We start from the raw sequence: 17,438 nt of genomic DNA, 5'->3' as shown, positions 1-17,438 counted from the left end.
CCCGCGCATCCCCTTTTGCAGATCAGATGGCGGCTGGTGGGGGATGGCGGCTGGCGATTCTTCCGCCATCCCCTGCAAGAGCGAGGCCCGCTCCATCTGTACCTGCTCATTAATACCTTTATGTTTCTGCAAAGATGTTTAAATTATACAGCAACTAATACAGAAATACATCTGATTACCTCCCAAGTAGCTCTACTGGAACATAAAGTAGAGTCTCTGGCTCCTCTCATCAATAACACTATAAAGAAGGTAATTTAAAGAGACCTTACACAAGCAGAATTCTGTCCATAACAGTACACACTATACAGAAAAATAACCCTAAAAAAGAACTTCCGTGTAATGTTCTATAAAGATGTAGACCTGAGTTCATACTTTTGCCTTTTAAACCTAATATACTGGAACACTGGTTGGCAGCCACAATAGGCATTGGCTATAATTATATATTAAAAGCTGACAGATTGTAAACTTTCTACTAGAGTGCCACCTCTCTGTTCCGGATTTATATATCCTAATATATGGGTACTTTGGAGTGCCGGCACTCGTAATAAACAGAGAACAGACTGTATTTATCGCATTTCTGAGTCTTGCGGCCCTCTTATCAAGGTGCAGGAAGATCAGATCTTCCTACACCAGTGGTCAGGGAACGCGGTCCTCATTACCCCACACAGTGCATGTTTTGCTGGTAACCCAGCAGGTGCACAGGTGTAATAATTACTCACAGACACATATTATAAGGTCCGCAGGTGGAGTTAATTATTTCACTTGTGATTCTGTGAGGAGACCGGCAAAACATGCACTGCGTTGGGTAATGAGGACCGAGTTAAGTGACCACTGTCCTACACCTTGATAAAAGGGCCACAAGGCTCTGAAATGTCAGCAAATACCATCTGGTCTCTGTTTATTATATATAAAATGATGGTTTTAACCTTCCCTGAGGGCTGGGGGCAGATTGCTGCCTTGCTCAGGGTGATGGAAAATTGTAACGATTTTAAGCCTTTGAGTGCCAACATCTCTGTGAGAGATGCCCAAAATATCTAATGCCAGCTTCTATCACATTTATTATATAAATATAAATGTGGTGTAAAAAAGATAATATTTTATATATACTGTAAGATAAACACTACAGGTCAAATGTTTGCTTGCAATTCACTTGGCACTCAAAGGGTTAAACATAATTAGTCTGTTTGTTCTTCAAATGAAAGTGCCATAGTCCAAGCAGAATTCATTATAATATGGGTGAAATTAGATGACGTCACTATTCTGTTTTACCTTTTGTTTCATGTTCTATTGTGAAGATAACATGAAAGAGTGCACAGTTTATTGGAAAATATATTACACATTTGTACTTTTGAATTAAAGTGACCTAGATGCTACAGTAAAAGAGAAAAGAAAAAAGAAAGAACAAAAACCACCTTACTGCCTATGTAGATATTAGTATAGTAGTAAGCCCGCTCAAAGCAAAAGCTTCGAAAGCTAGTCTGCTACCTTTTGTGTTTGTGCATGTGTGAGAAAGAGATCCAGGGTGAGATTTAATAGGATGAGAGATTCAGAAAGTGAGAGATTTGGTAAGAAATCTCCCGTTTTTTTAAAGCGACAATCATTTACACAGCAAATCCAGCCAGTCACTGGTTGCGGGCCGCGCTGGATCACCATTCACCTCCTCCAGGCAGCCCTCCTGCGCTGGCCGCGGCTTCCAGAACACAGCCGCGGCTACAGGAAAATGGCCACCGGCCCCCTGCACTGAGTGACTGGCTAAGCGGCCCAGGGGTGCAGGAGGCTGTCGGACCCCCCCTGCCCAGCAGCAGCAGATGGAGAGACAGCAACAATGGTGAGTTGCTGGTGGGAAATTCTGGCACTGTGGGGCATATGTGTTTCTGGCACTGTGGGGGCATATGTGTATTTGGCACTGTGGGGGAATATCTGGCACTGTGGGGGCATATGTGTCTCTGGCACTGTGGGAGCATATCTGGCACTGTGGGGGCATATGTGTATTTGTCACTTTGGGGGAAAATCTGGCACTGAGGGGGCATATGTGTATCTGTCACTGTGGGGGCATATCTGGCACTGTGGGGGCATATGTGTCTCTGGCACTGTGGGGGTATATCTGGCACTGTGGGGGATATGTGTATCTGGCACTGTGGGGGGAATATCTGGCACTGTGGGGGCATATGTGTCTCTGGCACTGTGGGGGCATATGTGTATTTGGCACTGTGGGGGAATATCTGGCACTGAGGGGGCATATGTGTATCTGTCACTGTGGGGGCATATCTGGCACTGTGGGGGCATATGTGTCTCTGGCACTGTGGGGGTATATCTGGCACTGTGGGGGATATGTGTATCTGGCACTGTGGGGGGCATATCTGGCACTGTGGGGGCATATGTGTCTCTGGCACTGTGGGGGCATATGTGTCTCTGGCACTGTGGGGGCATATGTGTATTTGGCACTGTGGCGGAATATCTGGCACTGTGGGGGCAAATCTGGCACTGTGGACATCACATTGTGCGGCGTAATGGGCATCATGGTATGTCGGGTAATGGGCATTACGGTGTGGGGAGCATTGGGTAATTGCCATCACAGTATGGGGTGCAATGGGCATCAAGGTGTGCGGCATAATGTGTAATTAGCATCACAATGCGCAATCTGCAGGTACACAATACAATCAAGGTACAGGCCACCACCCCTTATGATAGGCCACACGCCTAATTTTTCAGCGCGACTCCGGCGCGCACAAGCATTCAGTCTTCCAGAGAGATGGGGGGTATGGGCCAGTGCTCTGGACTTGCCCCCTAGGCTAAAAGTTGCCAGCCAGCCCCTGATTGCCGCTTTAAAAAACCTAGAGATTTCTCACCAAATCTCTCACTTTCTGAATCTCTCATCCTATTACATTTCACCAGTAGTTTCACTCTCTGCCAGCAGATGGCAGCATTTCGGAGACTCACGGACACTAGACATATATATAGAGGATACAACTGTGAACATTTATTGTACAAATAACACAATACTAGCTAAGTAATGCATTTAAGTAATTTTGCTAAGTTCACAATGAAAAACAATTACATCAACTACAATTGTATATTTATCTTGTTTTATGTAACTAAACTATTGATGCACATCTACAACATAATTGATTTCCCTACTGCTATAATATATTCCTTTGTTTAAATATGTAAATACATTTCCAGTACTCAAAATATAATTGTGTTCATGCTTCAGTGCGCCCAAATTGTGAGCCTACCAACCTGCTGACTTGTTGTGGTGCAAATCCAATACAGGTCAACAATGGAGTAGAGCCAATGGCCCCATCACTGACAAAGGGAAATGAATGGTTGCTAGCAATGTTTTTTGTTCCTTTACAATTTGTATTTTCTACAAACTGCTCAAGATAAAAATAAAACATACGCTCTCAGGGCCTGATTCTGGTTGACTCGCGAAGCAGTGGTATTTTGCCGCTTTGCAACCAAGTAACGCTGCCTGCCAGGCATGCGAATGCCGCACCCCCCTGTAGGCCGAATGCCCCAGCAGGTCTGCGAATGGATGTTTTGCATAAACATCCATTCACGGGCTTGCGTGCGGGCCCAAAATCAATCGATGGTTGCCGACCATCGCATGATTTCTGAGGCGCTTGCTAATCTAAGTCACTCTCTGGCGCCTTAGATTAGCATTGCCCTGCTCCAAGAACAGGTCGGGCAGCTGATATCCGGTGATGTGAGCTACCAGCCCCCCGGACGGCAGGTGGCCGCCCCCCGTTTGCATGGGGACACCCAGTGTTTTCCTGGGAGAAGCCAGCATTTTCCTGGGTACGCCCAGGAAACGCTGGGTAATCGCACCGCCTCTTGAACGCTCCACCCGCTGCAAGCTCCTTGGAGACTATGCAAGTCTCTGAGACCGCCCACAGTGAAGACCTGCACATGCGCATATTTGCTTATGCGCAGATCTTCAACATCGGTCACTGTTGCAAATGCGCAACAGACCGATCAAACCAGTTTATCCCCCTTAATTAGGATGCATCAGTTGTCTGATTTATGGGAAAATGAAACGTGTGCACTAAAAGGGTTTGGAAAGAACCGATCTCACATTGGGCTGCTATACACTGAATAAGTTAGTGTTCATGGACACAAAAAGTGGTGCATGATTGGATATAAGCATCACATGATTCCATTACATCTAATTATGTGATATAATCTGTGGCCAGGAATGTCTGACTTTTCAGTGACACTGAGAATGACCCCAAATCCTAAAGATTAGAATTTACACAGATCTAGGGCCTGATGCTGAGTAGAGGCATATCAGGTGCATGTGGTAGTGCAGTGAGTGAGTAAAAACTACATAAAGAGTATTTGCCCTACTCCAGGGTTGTACACATCTTACAGTGTGGCAGCCAAATACATATCCTTGATTTCCTACCAGTTATTAACATAAATGTGCATTTGCAACAGGCCTATAATAAGTGATTTGGTTAGCAAATATTTATTGGCCAATTATTATGTTATTATTTATTTATTTACAGTTTCTTATATAGCGCAGCATATTCCATTGCGCTTTACAATTGGAGATAACAGTGATTAAACAAACTGGGTAGATACAAACCAACATGAAGGTAGGAGGGCCCTGTTTGCAAGTTTACAATCTATAAGGATAATAGGAGGGATGCATAAGGATAGAAATCCAAAGCATGGCAATCCCATCAGTTTACAAGACAGTGCTGATGGGATGCAGTTAGATATAAATGCTAGTGGAAGTTGTGTGTATGATAAGCTTGCCTGAAGAGGTGAGTTTTCAGGGAACGCTTGAAAGTTTGGAGGCTAGAGGAGAGTCTTAATTTACTTGGAAATCCCTCTACCGTAATCCCACAGCAAGAATCCTTCCCAATGGCAATAGTTCTTAGTCCCTGATACTTTCAAATGGTACAGGCAGATGCCTCTTGCCACCCTGCTCTTCACATAATTCTTACATCTGAGCAGATCAAAATATATGTATCTGGAATAAACTCCTTCTCGTGGGCATAACATCTCCAGTTACAAATATGTGATATTCTGTTAACAATCACAAATGCCAGCATCTTGCTGCCATCACTCATGAAGGACATCATTGATTTAATAGAAAGTTAACAGTGGTTAATTTTTCCGTCAACTTCAGTGGTGTGTCATGGAGTCAATTGGTTTCCCAGCATTCGCGAACTCCTACATGTATGCCATAGAAAGGAGACTTTTTCTGAATAACAATGCATTTGCCCCTAAATTTGATTTCAAAATCAGATGGCTTCCATCAATTTATGGATCCTACTATAAAGTTTACCTACAGTTCCAGTATGCACCAAATTCATTATTTGGATGTGACCATTACAGATACACCTCAAGGTTTACAAACTGGTATGTTTTCTAAACCTACAGATAGGAACAACTTGTTACACACAGCTAGTCACCATCCAATAGCTATGAAAAAAGGCTTGCCTTTTTCGCAATTCTTGCAGGTACGCAGAATTATGAATAATCAGGCAGAGGTTTCAAGTGAAATGGATAAAATGTTTGAAAGATTTGCATGGAAAGATTTAATAGCCGCCCGTGAAAAAGCAATGGCTAAACCAGATGAATCAACTCTAATTGGTAAAACTAAACAATCCACAAATATTATACTGTATCTTTTGTAAGCCACTACAATGTAGCAAGTCCATCGGTATCTAGAACAGCTAAGCATTGGTGGCCTTTACTTACCTCTGATAGGAATATTCCTTCCTTGAAAGACTCAAGAGTGATGACCTGTTTTTTTACGAAAGAAACTTAAAAGATTTTGACTACACCCAGGTAGGTACCTGGATGTTCATTTTTTTACATCTACTCATTCAGGTAAAAAAATGTATGTATGAACTATGTATGTATGCTGTGTGTGTTGTTAATGTATGTATGAATGCTGTGTGTGTATGCAAGTGTTTACAGTATGTATGTATGTATGAATGTATGATGTGAAAATTATAATCTTATTATATAACAGCATATGCCCACAGCTTCTCTCTGATATTGTGGGTGAAATTTAATAGGATGAGAGATTCAGAAAGTGAGAGATTTGGTAAGAAATCTCCAGTTTTATTAAAGCATCAATCATTTACACTGCAAAAACTGGTGTTGCAGTGTAAATGATTGCCACTTTAAAAAAACCTGGAGATTTCTTACCAAATCTCTCACTTTCTGATTCTCTCATCCTATTAAATTTCGCCCTATGAGTTTAAAGCATCTGGTTTTCCATCTATTGCTCCTCTCCCTGTCACATCAAGATAATAAATACCCCTGTTTCCTTCTAGGTCACTTATACCCTGTTTCCACTGCAGCTCACCCTGGAAAGGGATTCACTCTACAAGGGATTATTTGTTTGTAGCTGTTTCCATTGACAAAAATCCTGAGTAGGTGCGCAGTTACTGTATGTGAAAAAAAATATTGGATTTTCATGTCTGTGGGAAAAGTGTTAGGTACACAATAGCGAAATCCTAAACCAAATTCATCCATTAGTTTTTGCATGATGCTGTACTAACAGAGAGACAAACATACAGGCAATTATTTCAAAAATGTTTTTTTGTCGTCGTCTCTTACATATTTGTTGTCTGTTATTTGTCTGTTTGTCCAGTATGCATTTGGACACTGTTGGACCGATTTGGATGTAACCAACGGGAGCTGGTTTTAATTGGTTCCAGATTAGGTTCACGCCCACTAGGATCCCACTAAGAGGGTCAGGGAAACAAGATATGGCAAAGTTGCGTAACATAGAGGGGGTAGAGGACATGGGGGTGAAACAAAAAAAATTAGGTGAGATCCAGGAGCCAACCACAGAGAGGCATATGCCAGGCACACCATGGACATGGGTCTGGTATGCATTTGGGCACTGTTGGACAGATTTTACAAACCAATGCAAGGTGGCTTTATTAGGTCCAGATTAGGTTCATGGTCACTAAGACCACCAATACCGACCCCGTGGGGTTCCCAAGGGCCCGAAAAGAGCTCCAGCCACTACACAAAGTTATTCAGAGAAGCAATACAGTATATGCCAAAGTTTCATAACAAGGAGGGCGTAGAGGACATGGGGTTTAAAAAAAATGTGGACAGATCTGGGAGACAACCACAGAGAGGTGTGAGCCAGGCATATCATGGGCATGGGGAGCATGTTCAGGGCCTTCCGCTGGATGGATTTGAATAAGAACTTCAGAAAGGGATGGCAAATGGCCTGGGATGCCTATTGGGGGATACGTTCATTAGGTCTGCACCAACTAGGTCAACAATCATTGGGTCGACACCACTACCTGTCACAGCAAGGTCGACATGGGTTTAGGTCGACATGGGTTTAGGTCGACATGGGTCTAGGTCGACATGGGTCTAGGTCGACAGGTCATTAGGTCGACACAAGCATTAGGTCAACATAGGCTAGGTCGACAGTCAAAAGGTCGACATGGGGCTTTCACTGGTTTTTTTTGAGCCGACAGGCGGTATTTCATGCCCTACCATCCACTAGGGCGAAAACGTATCGAGGCACCGTGCCCGAAGCATTGCAAGTGAAGCGAGGGGATGCGGTGCACTTCAAACTGTGTCCATGTCAACTGTGTCGACATTTGTTTAGAAAATCCCATGTTGACCTTTTGACTGTCGACATTGTCCATGTCGACCTAATGCTTGTGTTGACCTAATGTCCTGCGGACCTAGACCCATGTCGACCTAGACCCATGTCGACATTAACCCCTGTCGACCTAGACCCATGTCGACTATGCTGCCTGTTGACCTAGTGGTGTTGATCCAATGCTTTTTGACCAAGTTGGTGTAGACCTAACAACCCACATCCCCTATTGGAGTGGCCTGGACCTCTGTCCAATGTCAAATTTGTGTACGCCAGGCAGACCTTTGACCCAGGGCCTTCCCCTAGATGGCTTTTGATAGTAATGTCACAGACAGATGACAAATGGTCTGGGATGCATAACTAAGTGCTTGGCTTCCTGGTGTGACTTCTACCAAAAAATTTACAAAATGAAAAATATACCCAAAAATAAAAAATTCCAACATTAATAAATAAATTACTGTACAATCTACTGTATCAAACACCATTGAAACAAAGATTGCTGCTCAGACATACTGTATGTCTGTGGATTATGACTACAAGCAAAACCCAACAACAAAAATGACACTAGGCAGCACCTTATGGGTCTGCTGGAAGAGTTGTCAAGCTTAAAACAAGAGAAGGATAACATTCAAGTAATGCCAATTACACAACCAAATCTGAGTAACGCAGCTAGTTCTACAGAAACAGTACCTAGGTGTAAACTTTTTTTTAACATTTCTTTGTACAGACACAACCTAATGTTTTAATGAAATTTATGGAAATCCACCAATAGCGCACAAATGGCAACACATTGAAAGTATAAAATACACACTCAGCACTCAAGAAACTCATGTTCCTGGGTGCCGGATAAGACCTACCAAAAGATAGAACCACCTGCACTCTGAATATGCAACTAATACATTATTGCAATACGTCATAGATAATAATAAAGCACCGCCACCAACCAACGGCCAGTGCAGTCATATTTATTAAATGATTTTTAGGATATATTGTGTACTCAAATTTTGTATTCCAAAGAATGTTTATTAATGTTGGCTTAATGTTGTGAGGTGGTACGAGAGGCTACAGGCCATTTTTCTTTTTAAATGTAAAATAATCCAGAGTCTTTTCACTTTCGCATTCCAAACACAGTATAGTCACACCAGTGTCCCTTTCTTTGGTGTTCTATTATAGGTACAAAATAACCCTGGGCCTTGTGACCTGTACTGTAAATTGACAAACAAGAACAGATATGTGGCTTCTGACAGCTGTCACCACAAAAATTGATTTATTCATCATCTTTATCGCAGATGGTGTTGGCTAAATGTAAGATGACAGACACTGATTTATGTTCTAATTTATTTGAGGACATGACTGACAAGTTTAAGGCTCAGGATTACTCAACAGAATTATTAAAAAGATGTGTTGGGTATTGGTACCATGGATAAAAAGAAGCTTTTTTTGTAAAAACATGACAAGAGTAAAAGACATATGACCACTTTTTGCAAGGAAAATAATGATGTCAAACATATAATAAATATCCTTTGGCATACCCTCCAGCAATGCTTGCCCTCTGATGGCACTCAGTAGCAGGGCAGCCGGTAGGGTGATGCTGTGGGAACAGCTCTCCCAGGCCCCGGCCTCTGGAAGGGCCTAGACAGCTCATTTTGCCCACCGCAAACCTCCCCCCCACCCCCGAACTGCCTTTGCTGTCCTGCCTGCGATGCACTGCATGAAGCACAGGCTTCTTCAATGCAGGATGCAGGTAGCCAATTAAAATGCTGCACCGGCTTTTCAGCCAATCCGAGCTCGCCTTTTAATTGGCCGCAGCCTGTGCTTCGGGACCTGTTCAGCAGGAGAAGCAGGAGTCAGGCGGTAAGTGAAGGGAGGGGGGGAGGGAGATGGGGGGGGGGGGGTAAGAGGGGCCCCAAAATCCTAGTGGCAGCCTTGCTCAGTAGTACACAGTAACAATATATTTTTTGAGGGGGTATACATAGGATTTTCTTATAATTAGCTCTAGCAGCAGAAAAATGAACACTGACATAATATCAGAATTAATAAAATAAGCATCTGAAATCCAGAGTAGGACTCTATATATGTTGTGACTTTAGATGAGTACCGCCACCTTCTTACACAAATCTGTTTTTCATGTTAAAAAAAGTCCTGACCCCCTACACAGCTAATTTAGGCATTGCCAAAGACCATTCTCTCATGTAACTTGAGGGTCACGCAAAGGAACGATGCTGTGATCGATGGCCGCAATGTTAATTCAATGCAGCATCTTCTGACCCAGACAGAGAATTAGAGAAGGCGGCAAAGGGTGCCTTTTTAACAGAAAATACCTCCTGTGGCTTTTGTATATTTGCTATCTGCCATTGCGTACAAAGGTGCAGTAGAAGCAGCATTTGCGTTGACCTCGGTATCAGCCCCATTTTGCAACATATATGACATATTGGTCCAGTCTGATAAACAGTGTCAGACAGAGGAATGCAGTGGGAGGCAACCATGTGTAGGGGTGTGGTCAATCTCCAGAGAGGGTGTGGCCAATTGTATGCAAAGTATTCGATTAATACCCCCAGCCCTTCTGCTACATTGAATCTATGCTGTGCGCATGGGAATAGTATCTGTGCCCTGTTACTCTGCTCAGCATACTCCTGTGCAGTATAAGGTAACATGTATAATTCAAGTGCACAGTCTGGAACCTTGGACTTATGTAGGGTACACACCAGGACGACCCGCTCACGATGCACATCATGAGCGGGTCATCAGTGTCTCGTCCGACCCGCTCACGGCGACGCGGGGGGGCACGACCCGCTCACGATGTGCACCGTGAGCGGGTCCGATCCGATGGCGACCCGCACCCGGCAGTATGGTCGTCATTGAGATCCTACCTGCAGCAGGTAGGATCTCAATAACGACCGACCGACCCACGGGACCGCGCATCGGATCGGTATCGGTCCACACCAGGACAGAAAAGGGCCCAATCAGCACACAATCTACATCCAATTGGTCGGAATTGGATCTAGATTGAGGGGATCGGGCCCTAGTCGTCCTGGTGTGTACCCAGCATTAGAGAAAGATCTGCTTACAATTATGATTGTGTCCATCTTTCCCTTCAACTCCCTGGCAGTCCTTGGAAACACAATGTACTCACAATCTGTCATACAATCCGTCAAATAATCAAGCTGCTGCATGATTGTATGATTGAAGCTTCATTTAAATAAGGGGCTGGCTTACTAGGATCAAAAAGATAGGAGTACCACAAATCCTGTTTTTCTATGTATTTGTTTAATTAACAGGTTGCCAGCAACTACCAATCTGCTCACATCTGCTGCGCTACGCCATTATTAAGTAGCCCTAATGCAGCAATCCTCTGAAAACTGTTTTCAGAGTAGTGACAGAATTGAGCAAAAGGACGTCCTCCGATCTATTCTGCTGCCCTCCCATCTGCCGCTTGGAAACTGCCATGGCCGCCTGAAAGCTGCCCCTTCTGGGTGGGTCAAATGACCCCGGTTGTATGAGCCATCTAATGACATATTGCATGTGCTTGAAAGCAAATGCAATCTGCTCCCAATCTCAACTGATTGGATGTGCAGCATGTCAGATCAGAAGACCAATCCCCCCCCCCCGTGCACACAATCTGCATACAATCCATTGAGATTGTATGATTGGGTGCAATGTCTTTCAGGTGTATGGGGGCCTAAGTCAGTCCAACCCTGCTGATAAGGGACCAAGTAGACCACTGTCCAAAACATAATTATTGAGAGATAAACCCAGGAACTTTCCCAATCCGAGTACATTTCAAAGCATCTGCACTCCTTGCATTTCCACATGGCTTATCAAGGAGTAATTTTACACTATTTTGGTTGGATTAATACCGTACACTAAGGTCTTTATTTCCTTGAGTCTACAACCTACTATGAAACTAGATTGACTGGGAACTTAAACTGCACCTAAAAAGTCCAGTGCACAGCCCTGTGTGATATTCCCAGCTAAGGGGTCTGATTCAGAGTTGATTGCTGATGTGCGAATTCGCACATTATCATTATTTAATGATAGCGAATTCATATGGAATCATAGCTTTCATGCTTGATTTAAAATAGTGACAAAAATAGCAAAAGGATCTATTTGCAATCCCCTAACAATTTGACTGAAAGGAAGTCGGTGTTTGAGGTGTCAACTTGCCTTTTTTTAGGCAGTGTCAGAAAAAACGCAAACGTGCCCAGGCCTTTTTAATGGAGGGTTTGTGACGTCAGAAGCATCAATCAGCCTGCCTCTGTCACAGAGTTGTGGAAGGGTCAGAGTTAGTAACATTTGTACACACTGGAAAAATCATTAGATGTTTTGTAAATCGTTTATGGATGTGTGACAAGATACCGTATAGCAACATTTTCACAATTCACTTGCAGATTGGCACAGGTTTGCCATCCATCTGGGCGGCGGCTAAATACTCGCAGTCATCTGCAAATTTTCAGACGATCAATCAGGTCTGAATCAGGCTGAGAGACAATATACATCCAGAAGAGAAAGCCTCTGGGTCCTTAAGTCCCAGATATCTTCTCAAATTTGCTGAAAGAGCATGCGTCCTGTAGCTTCAAAATTAGTTGATGTTAATACATAAATATAAGAGGTAGACAAACGACAGAAGTACATAAAAAAGTTACATTTACAATTTTTTATGGCACACTAAATAGGAAAAGTTTTAAGAAAAGCACATATACAGTATATTTGGTATCCCTATAATGATTTCAGGGCACAGCGTGCTAACCTTGTAAAAATAAAGAAGGTGGATTCTGCTCCACATGAACCCTCATGACAACATAACAAACCAGGAATAGATGATCCCCAATCTCTGTTCAGGTTTCCTTAGTTGACCATACCATGCTCCTGTAACATTTGCAACCCTATCCTCCCTGTTATATCACTTGATGAATGAATTAGTAGCATTTTCATTTATGATGGTGACAGGATGATTTGTTTTGTCCATAGATGAGTTGAATGTGCTCGCTTACTTTTGTAATACAGTATGAAATTGTCAAATGAAAACTGTGTGGATGTAATGAATAAAGACCATGAAATGGATTTCATTATAAATATGAAACATTCCACACACCGCTTTTTTCTTGATTTTAGCAGCCTTCTGCATCCTCTGAGTAGACAGCAGCATGTGACAGAGCACAGAGGTGTGTGAGCGTGGAGGGAGAAACAGAGAAAGAGTATTCTATTAGCATACAGTCCTGAGAATGTGACAAGGAATCCCCACAGCCACCAGATGTTATGGTGCTAATAGCGTGTTAACACCAAACCATGTAATCTGATACTTTGTTTCTATGCAGATTCCACAGCACATGAATTGTTCAGTTTTCAACCAACAGACATATATGATGGATGTCTTTTTAAATTGGAAAATAATTTATTTTACATAACACAAAATGAAAATCAGCATGTCACGAAGGAAAGGAAAATCATCAGGACCAAGTTGAATTAACACCATTACCCAAATTCAGGGGTGGCCAACCCACGGCTCTCCCCCTGTTAAAGTGTGGCTCCTGCTCCCACTCCCCTCTCATACATTGATGTGGCTCCCGGCAGCCTTCCCCACATCAGCGGCAGCAGCCCATTATGCCGGCTCCGCTTTGCGCAATGTGATGTCAGGACGTCATATCGCATATGAGAGGCGGGAGGTGCTGCCGCATGACAGGAGGAGAGGACACGGTCGCGGGCCTTAAGGACGCCGTCAAGCGGTAAGTATTCCTCTGCCTCTTAAGTCCATTCCGCAGCAGGAGGCAGTGGAGGGCAGAGGGGTGGAGCTGGCCTGCCGTCTATGGAACTGACAGCTCCTAAGTTAGGGGGACGTCATGGCGGGCAGGATATACTAACCCTGACCTGCCGCTGTATTTTCACAGCACTATACTCCCTCATTCCTCCTCCCCTGTTCTAAATACAATAAAAAAATATATATAAGCAAGCAGAATGGGCGGCACTATAATAAGCACACTGTCACAGCAGCATATGAATTATCAACGTTTCAGGTGCATTTATTAGAGCACCTTTCGTCAGGATACAAAAACGAGGGAGTATGGTGCTGTGAAAATACCGCGGCAGGTCAGGGTTAGTACATCCTGCTTACCGTGACGTCCCCCTAACCGAGGAGCTGTCAGTTCCTTAGGCGGCAGGCCCGCTCCCCCGACCCACTGTTGCTCACTACCGCTCGCCCCCCCCCCCCCTCCACCCCCACATTTTTGCTATGCAACGGCTGTGCTTATACACTGTATGTAAGAAGTATTTGAAGTAAAAAGAAGACGCAGCACACAAGCCGGAACAAACTCCGGCACACACCTTGTTCCATCCAAAGACAGTGTCAGCGCATGCGATTTATTGCGTATACTACTCACAGGAAGCTGCTGCGGTGGCGGGGGGTGGGCAGCAGTGTCTGGCCAGCTGGTGATGGTGGCAGGCAGCATGTAGTGGCAGGCAGCGGGATCTGTTCGTGCAGCATCGGCGGCTGGGAGGCTGGAGCTTGTAGCAGCATTTTGTCGGGCGGTAGGATGCGGCTGCTGAATATTTTGAAATGACTGGCTGAATGTTGATTGGCTGAGACTATCAAACAATCAATTACAAAATATTCAGCAGCTGCATCCTGCTGCCTGGCAAAATGCTGCTACAAGCTCCCAGCTGCCGCTGCCCTCGGTTGGACCCTGCTGCGCACCACTATGAGCTGTCTACCCCCTTTCACCACCACCAGCTGGCCAGACCCCGCTGCCCGCCCCCGCTGCATGGGGAAGAAGGTCCCAGGTCGGGTGGTCAGACAGCCAGCAGGTCCAACCACTGGCTTGGGTCCGATGCCCATTGAACCACACATCGGACCTGAGGGGACATCAGGCTGAGCCGATTGGGCCGATTTTACGGCCCAATTCGCTAGAATTGGTCCAAATCGGCTCAGTATATGGGCATCTTAAGACACAGAGGGAAAGCGCTGTGGGGATACTGATCGGTGTCCTAGATGTGACTGACTGAAGATGGGACCAGCCAGCTGGGGAACAGTACAGCGCGGAGGGGACGTGCTGTCACTGGCTGTTGTGTGGAGGAGGGAAGACGGAGAGGCATAGCAGTGGACACTGGCATCCCAGAAAATGGTATGTGAAAATGGGGGAAGGGGGATAGGGCTGACTCTGAGGAGAAGGAGGACAGGGCTTAGTGGCGTAACTACCACTCAGCAGCCACAGCGGTGGTGGTGGGGAAGACGGCGCCTCCGGGGCGCAAGGTCATGGTTCTTACTGAGGCTGCCTGTATGAGCTCTGCAGCAGCAGTCGATTAGCAGACTTCTCCGCCTCTGGCTGTTTGTGTGAGGACTCTCAGTGACCCGCCCCATGAACCGTACATGGGGCGGGTCACTGAGCATCCTCACACAGACAGCCAGACATCTCCCCCTTCAACCCTGCCCGCTTCTCCCCTTCCTCACTGCGTGCCTGCAAAGCAGAAGGGAGCTGGGATGTATGTATAAGCGCTCTCCCTGCTGCTGCTGCGCCTGTCATTGTGTGAGAGGCAGCGGCGCCGGCACTGCAGAGGGGAGAGGGAGGACTTTACACACATACACACAAATAGAGCAGCAGCAGCAGGGGAAATACTTAATAATACTATTTTTATTTTATTATTATGTTACTATTATACTAGTAAACACCCTGGTATGTGACAGTTATGAGCTTCCATTATACAGTAGTTGTAATGCATATTGTATAAAAAAAAACTATATATATAGTAGAAAAAAACAGTGGCATAAAAATTATATTAAGCTTTGAACAAAAACGTATTTCATTAACCCAGTGATGCCAGAAATAATTCAATTAAAGATTTTGGGCTAGTGGATGCTCAATAAACATAAAGCAATATTTTACTGGTTCTGATCATGCATATTAGAAGCATTAGTGAGTGCACAAAAATTCTGATCAATATGTGATTTAGACATAAAACCAGACAACCATTCCTTCGGGGCACATTTTGTACAACTGTTTGTTTGTAAAGACTTTAAAAATGCAGTGATTAACGCTCCAAACACACAGAGCAATTTTCACGGGGTGAATGACTTTCCATAGTAGGAGACTTTGGAAAGCCATTCACTCATCCTGTCAAACAGGATGAGGGACTGTGGCCGGCAGGGAAGATGCGGGAGTGTGCATCAGCGATCACTGCTCATCGCCCGGCTATACGCACTAGGCGGTTTCTTCACACAGACAGCCAGACATCTCCCCCTTCAACCCTGCCCGCCTCTCCCCAAAAAGTGAGCTGCTTTCAGCTCAAAATTGACTAGTGTGTATGGGCCTTAACATATAACAGTAGGACCTTTTTAAGATTTGAATATAAGGGTATGTGTCATATCGTCATAGGGTCGAAACAAGCATTACTGGGAAGGTCAACAACGGGAAGGTCAACACTCAAAAGGTCAAGGTAATGTATGTCGACCTTCATAGTCCATGGCCCTAACCGTGCGGAGTTTGTATATTCTCCCCGTGTTTGCGTGGGTTTCCTCCGGGTACTCCGGTTTCCTCCCACAATCCAAAAATATACTGGTAGGTCAATTGGCTTCCAACAAAATTAACCCTAGAATGTCTGTGTGTGCATGTACATGTGGTAGGGAATATAGATTGTAAGCTCCACTGGGGCAGGGACTGATGTGAATGTTCAACATATTCTCTGTAAAGCGCTGTGGAATATGTATGCGCTATATAAGAAACTGTTAATAAATAAATAGTCTTGATCTAATGTCCGTATTCCGAATGTAAAATGCAAGTTGCAACAAAAGTACAGTAAGAGTGTTGAAGTAAATTACAGCCAAAATGGTCTCCAAACAATTCCCGAATACATTGGTTTGGTGTGTTCAGACCATGGAGCTAGCTGCAAGCTGATGATGATGTCAGTGGCAGATCGTGTCTGGTTTTAAGAAACCCCCAATAATGTGAATGAAGTGCAACTATGACTGCTGTGTCCTACTCTGTTTGGGATGGGGAGGCTACCCATGTGTTTATTGGTGTGGACTTACAGATAGTAAATATTTTAAATTATGCAAGTAACATTTCACATGCTCCAAGGCTTGGAGCTTGGGTGCTTCTTATCCTCATTACCGTACTGTTTACTATTATGATTTTTAATTGTGTACTATGTATTCAGCATTTTTGTTCTTAAATATCTCATCTGTTCCTGTTGCTTGTATAGGGAGGATGGCATTATTCACCTATTCCAAGTTGGCCACACCTCTGCTGCCAACTCAGAATTGATAGCCTGGCAGAAGCTTCTTAGGATTCCAGAAATGCGAAAGAAAGGTAAGTTAGAAATCATTTCAAAAGGAAAGACAGTATCTAAAATCCATTTGCGCTACCAGTGCCCCTTTTAAAAATATATATATTTTGATAATATCTACCAAACCTTCCCTAGAAAACAGTAGTTATTTTAGCAACGTACTGCAGGTGCATATTTCACCTTGTTTATTCTATTTTTTTCTGTTAACAATTTAATTCAAACATGAAATTACACACCACGGGGGTAATGCAAATAGCCGCAGCAATTTACCATGCTTAATTTATCCCCTGGGGCTTTCCAATTAGCCCCGAAAGCCGTCACTATTGGGGATTATTTCTCACCTGCCAGGAAGCAGGTGAGAATCAAAACCCAATTAATGACCAGTTTTTGCAAATGTGGCTGCGAAAACATGAACCCTACATGTTCTCAAACTTTGCAAATGGGTTAAACCATTTTGCACTGCAGGATGGGCAGATTTAAAACATCTAAAGAAATGTATATTTGGAAAGGGTGAGTCCTAACAGGGGCATAACTCCCAGAGGCAATGGAATCCCCTGCCTCTGGGCTCCAA

At 44.2% G+C, this 17,438-nt stretch overlaps 1 protein-coding gene across 5 annotated transcripts in view; it reads right to left on the bottom strand.

The window, feature by feature from the left end:
- Positions 1–17,438, bottom strand: part of APBA2 (amyloid beta precursor protein binding family A member 2) — a 378,680-nt gene that overhangs the window by 95,807 nt on the left and 265,435 nt on the right. For 4 of the 5 annotated variants that reach the window (XM_083183772.1, XM_083183771.1, XM_083183773.1 and 1 more), the window contains one exon: positions 12,687–12,722. The exons of the other annotated variant lie outside the window; for it this stretch is intronic. In XM_083183772.1, coding sequence (XP_083039898.1) covers positions 12,687–12,722 — 36 coding nt within the window. The remainder of the gene's footprint in view (positions 1–12,686; positions 12,723–17,438) is intronic. 5 annotated transcript variants of the gene reach the window in all.

Source organism: Crinia signifera, chromosome 4 (assembly GCF_055691185.1).
Source record: "Crinia signifera chromosome 4, ASM5569118v1, whole genome shotgun sequence".
Lineage (NCBI taxonomy): Eukaryota > Metazoa > Chordata > Amphibia > Anura > Myobatrachidae > Crinia > Crinia signifera.
This window is presented reverse-complemented; position numbering and strand designations above follow the sequence as displayed.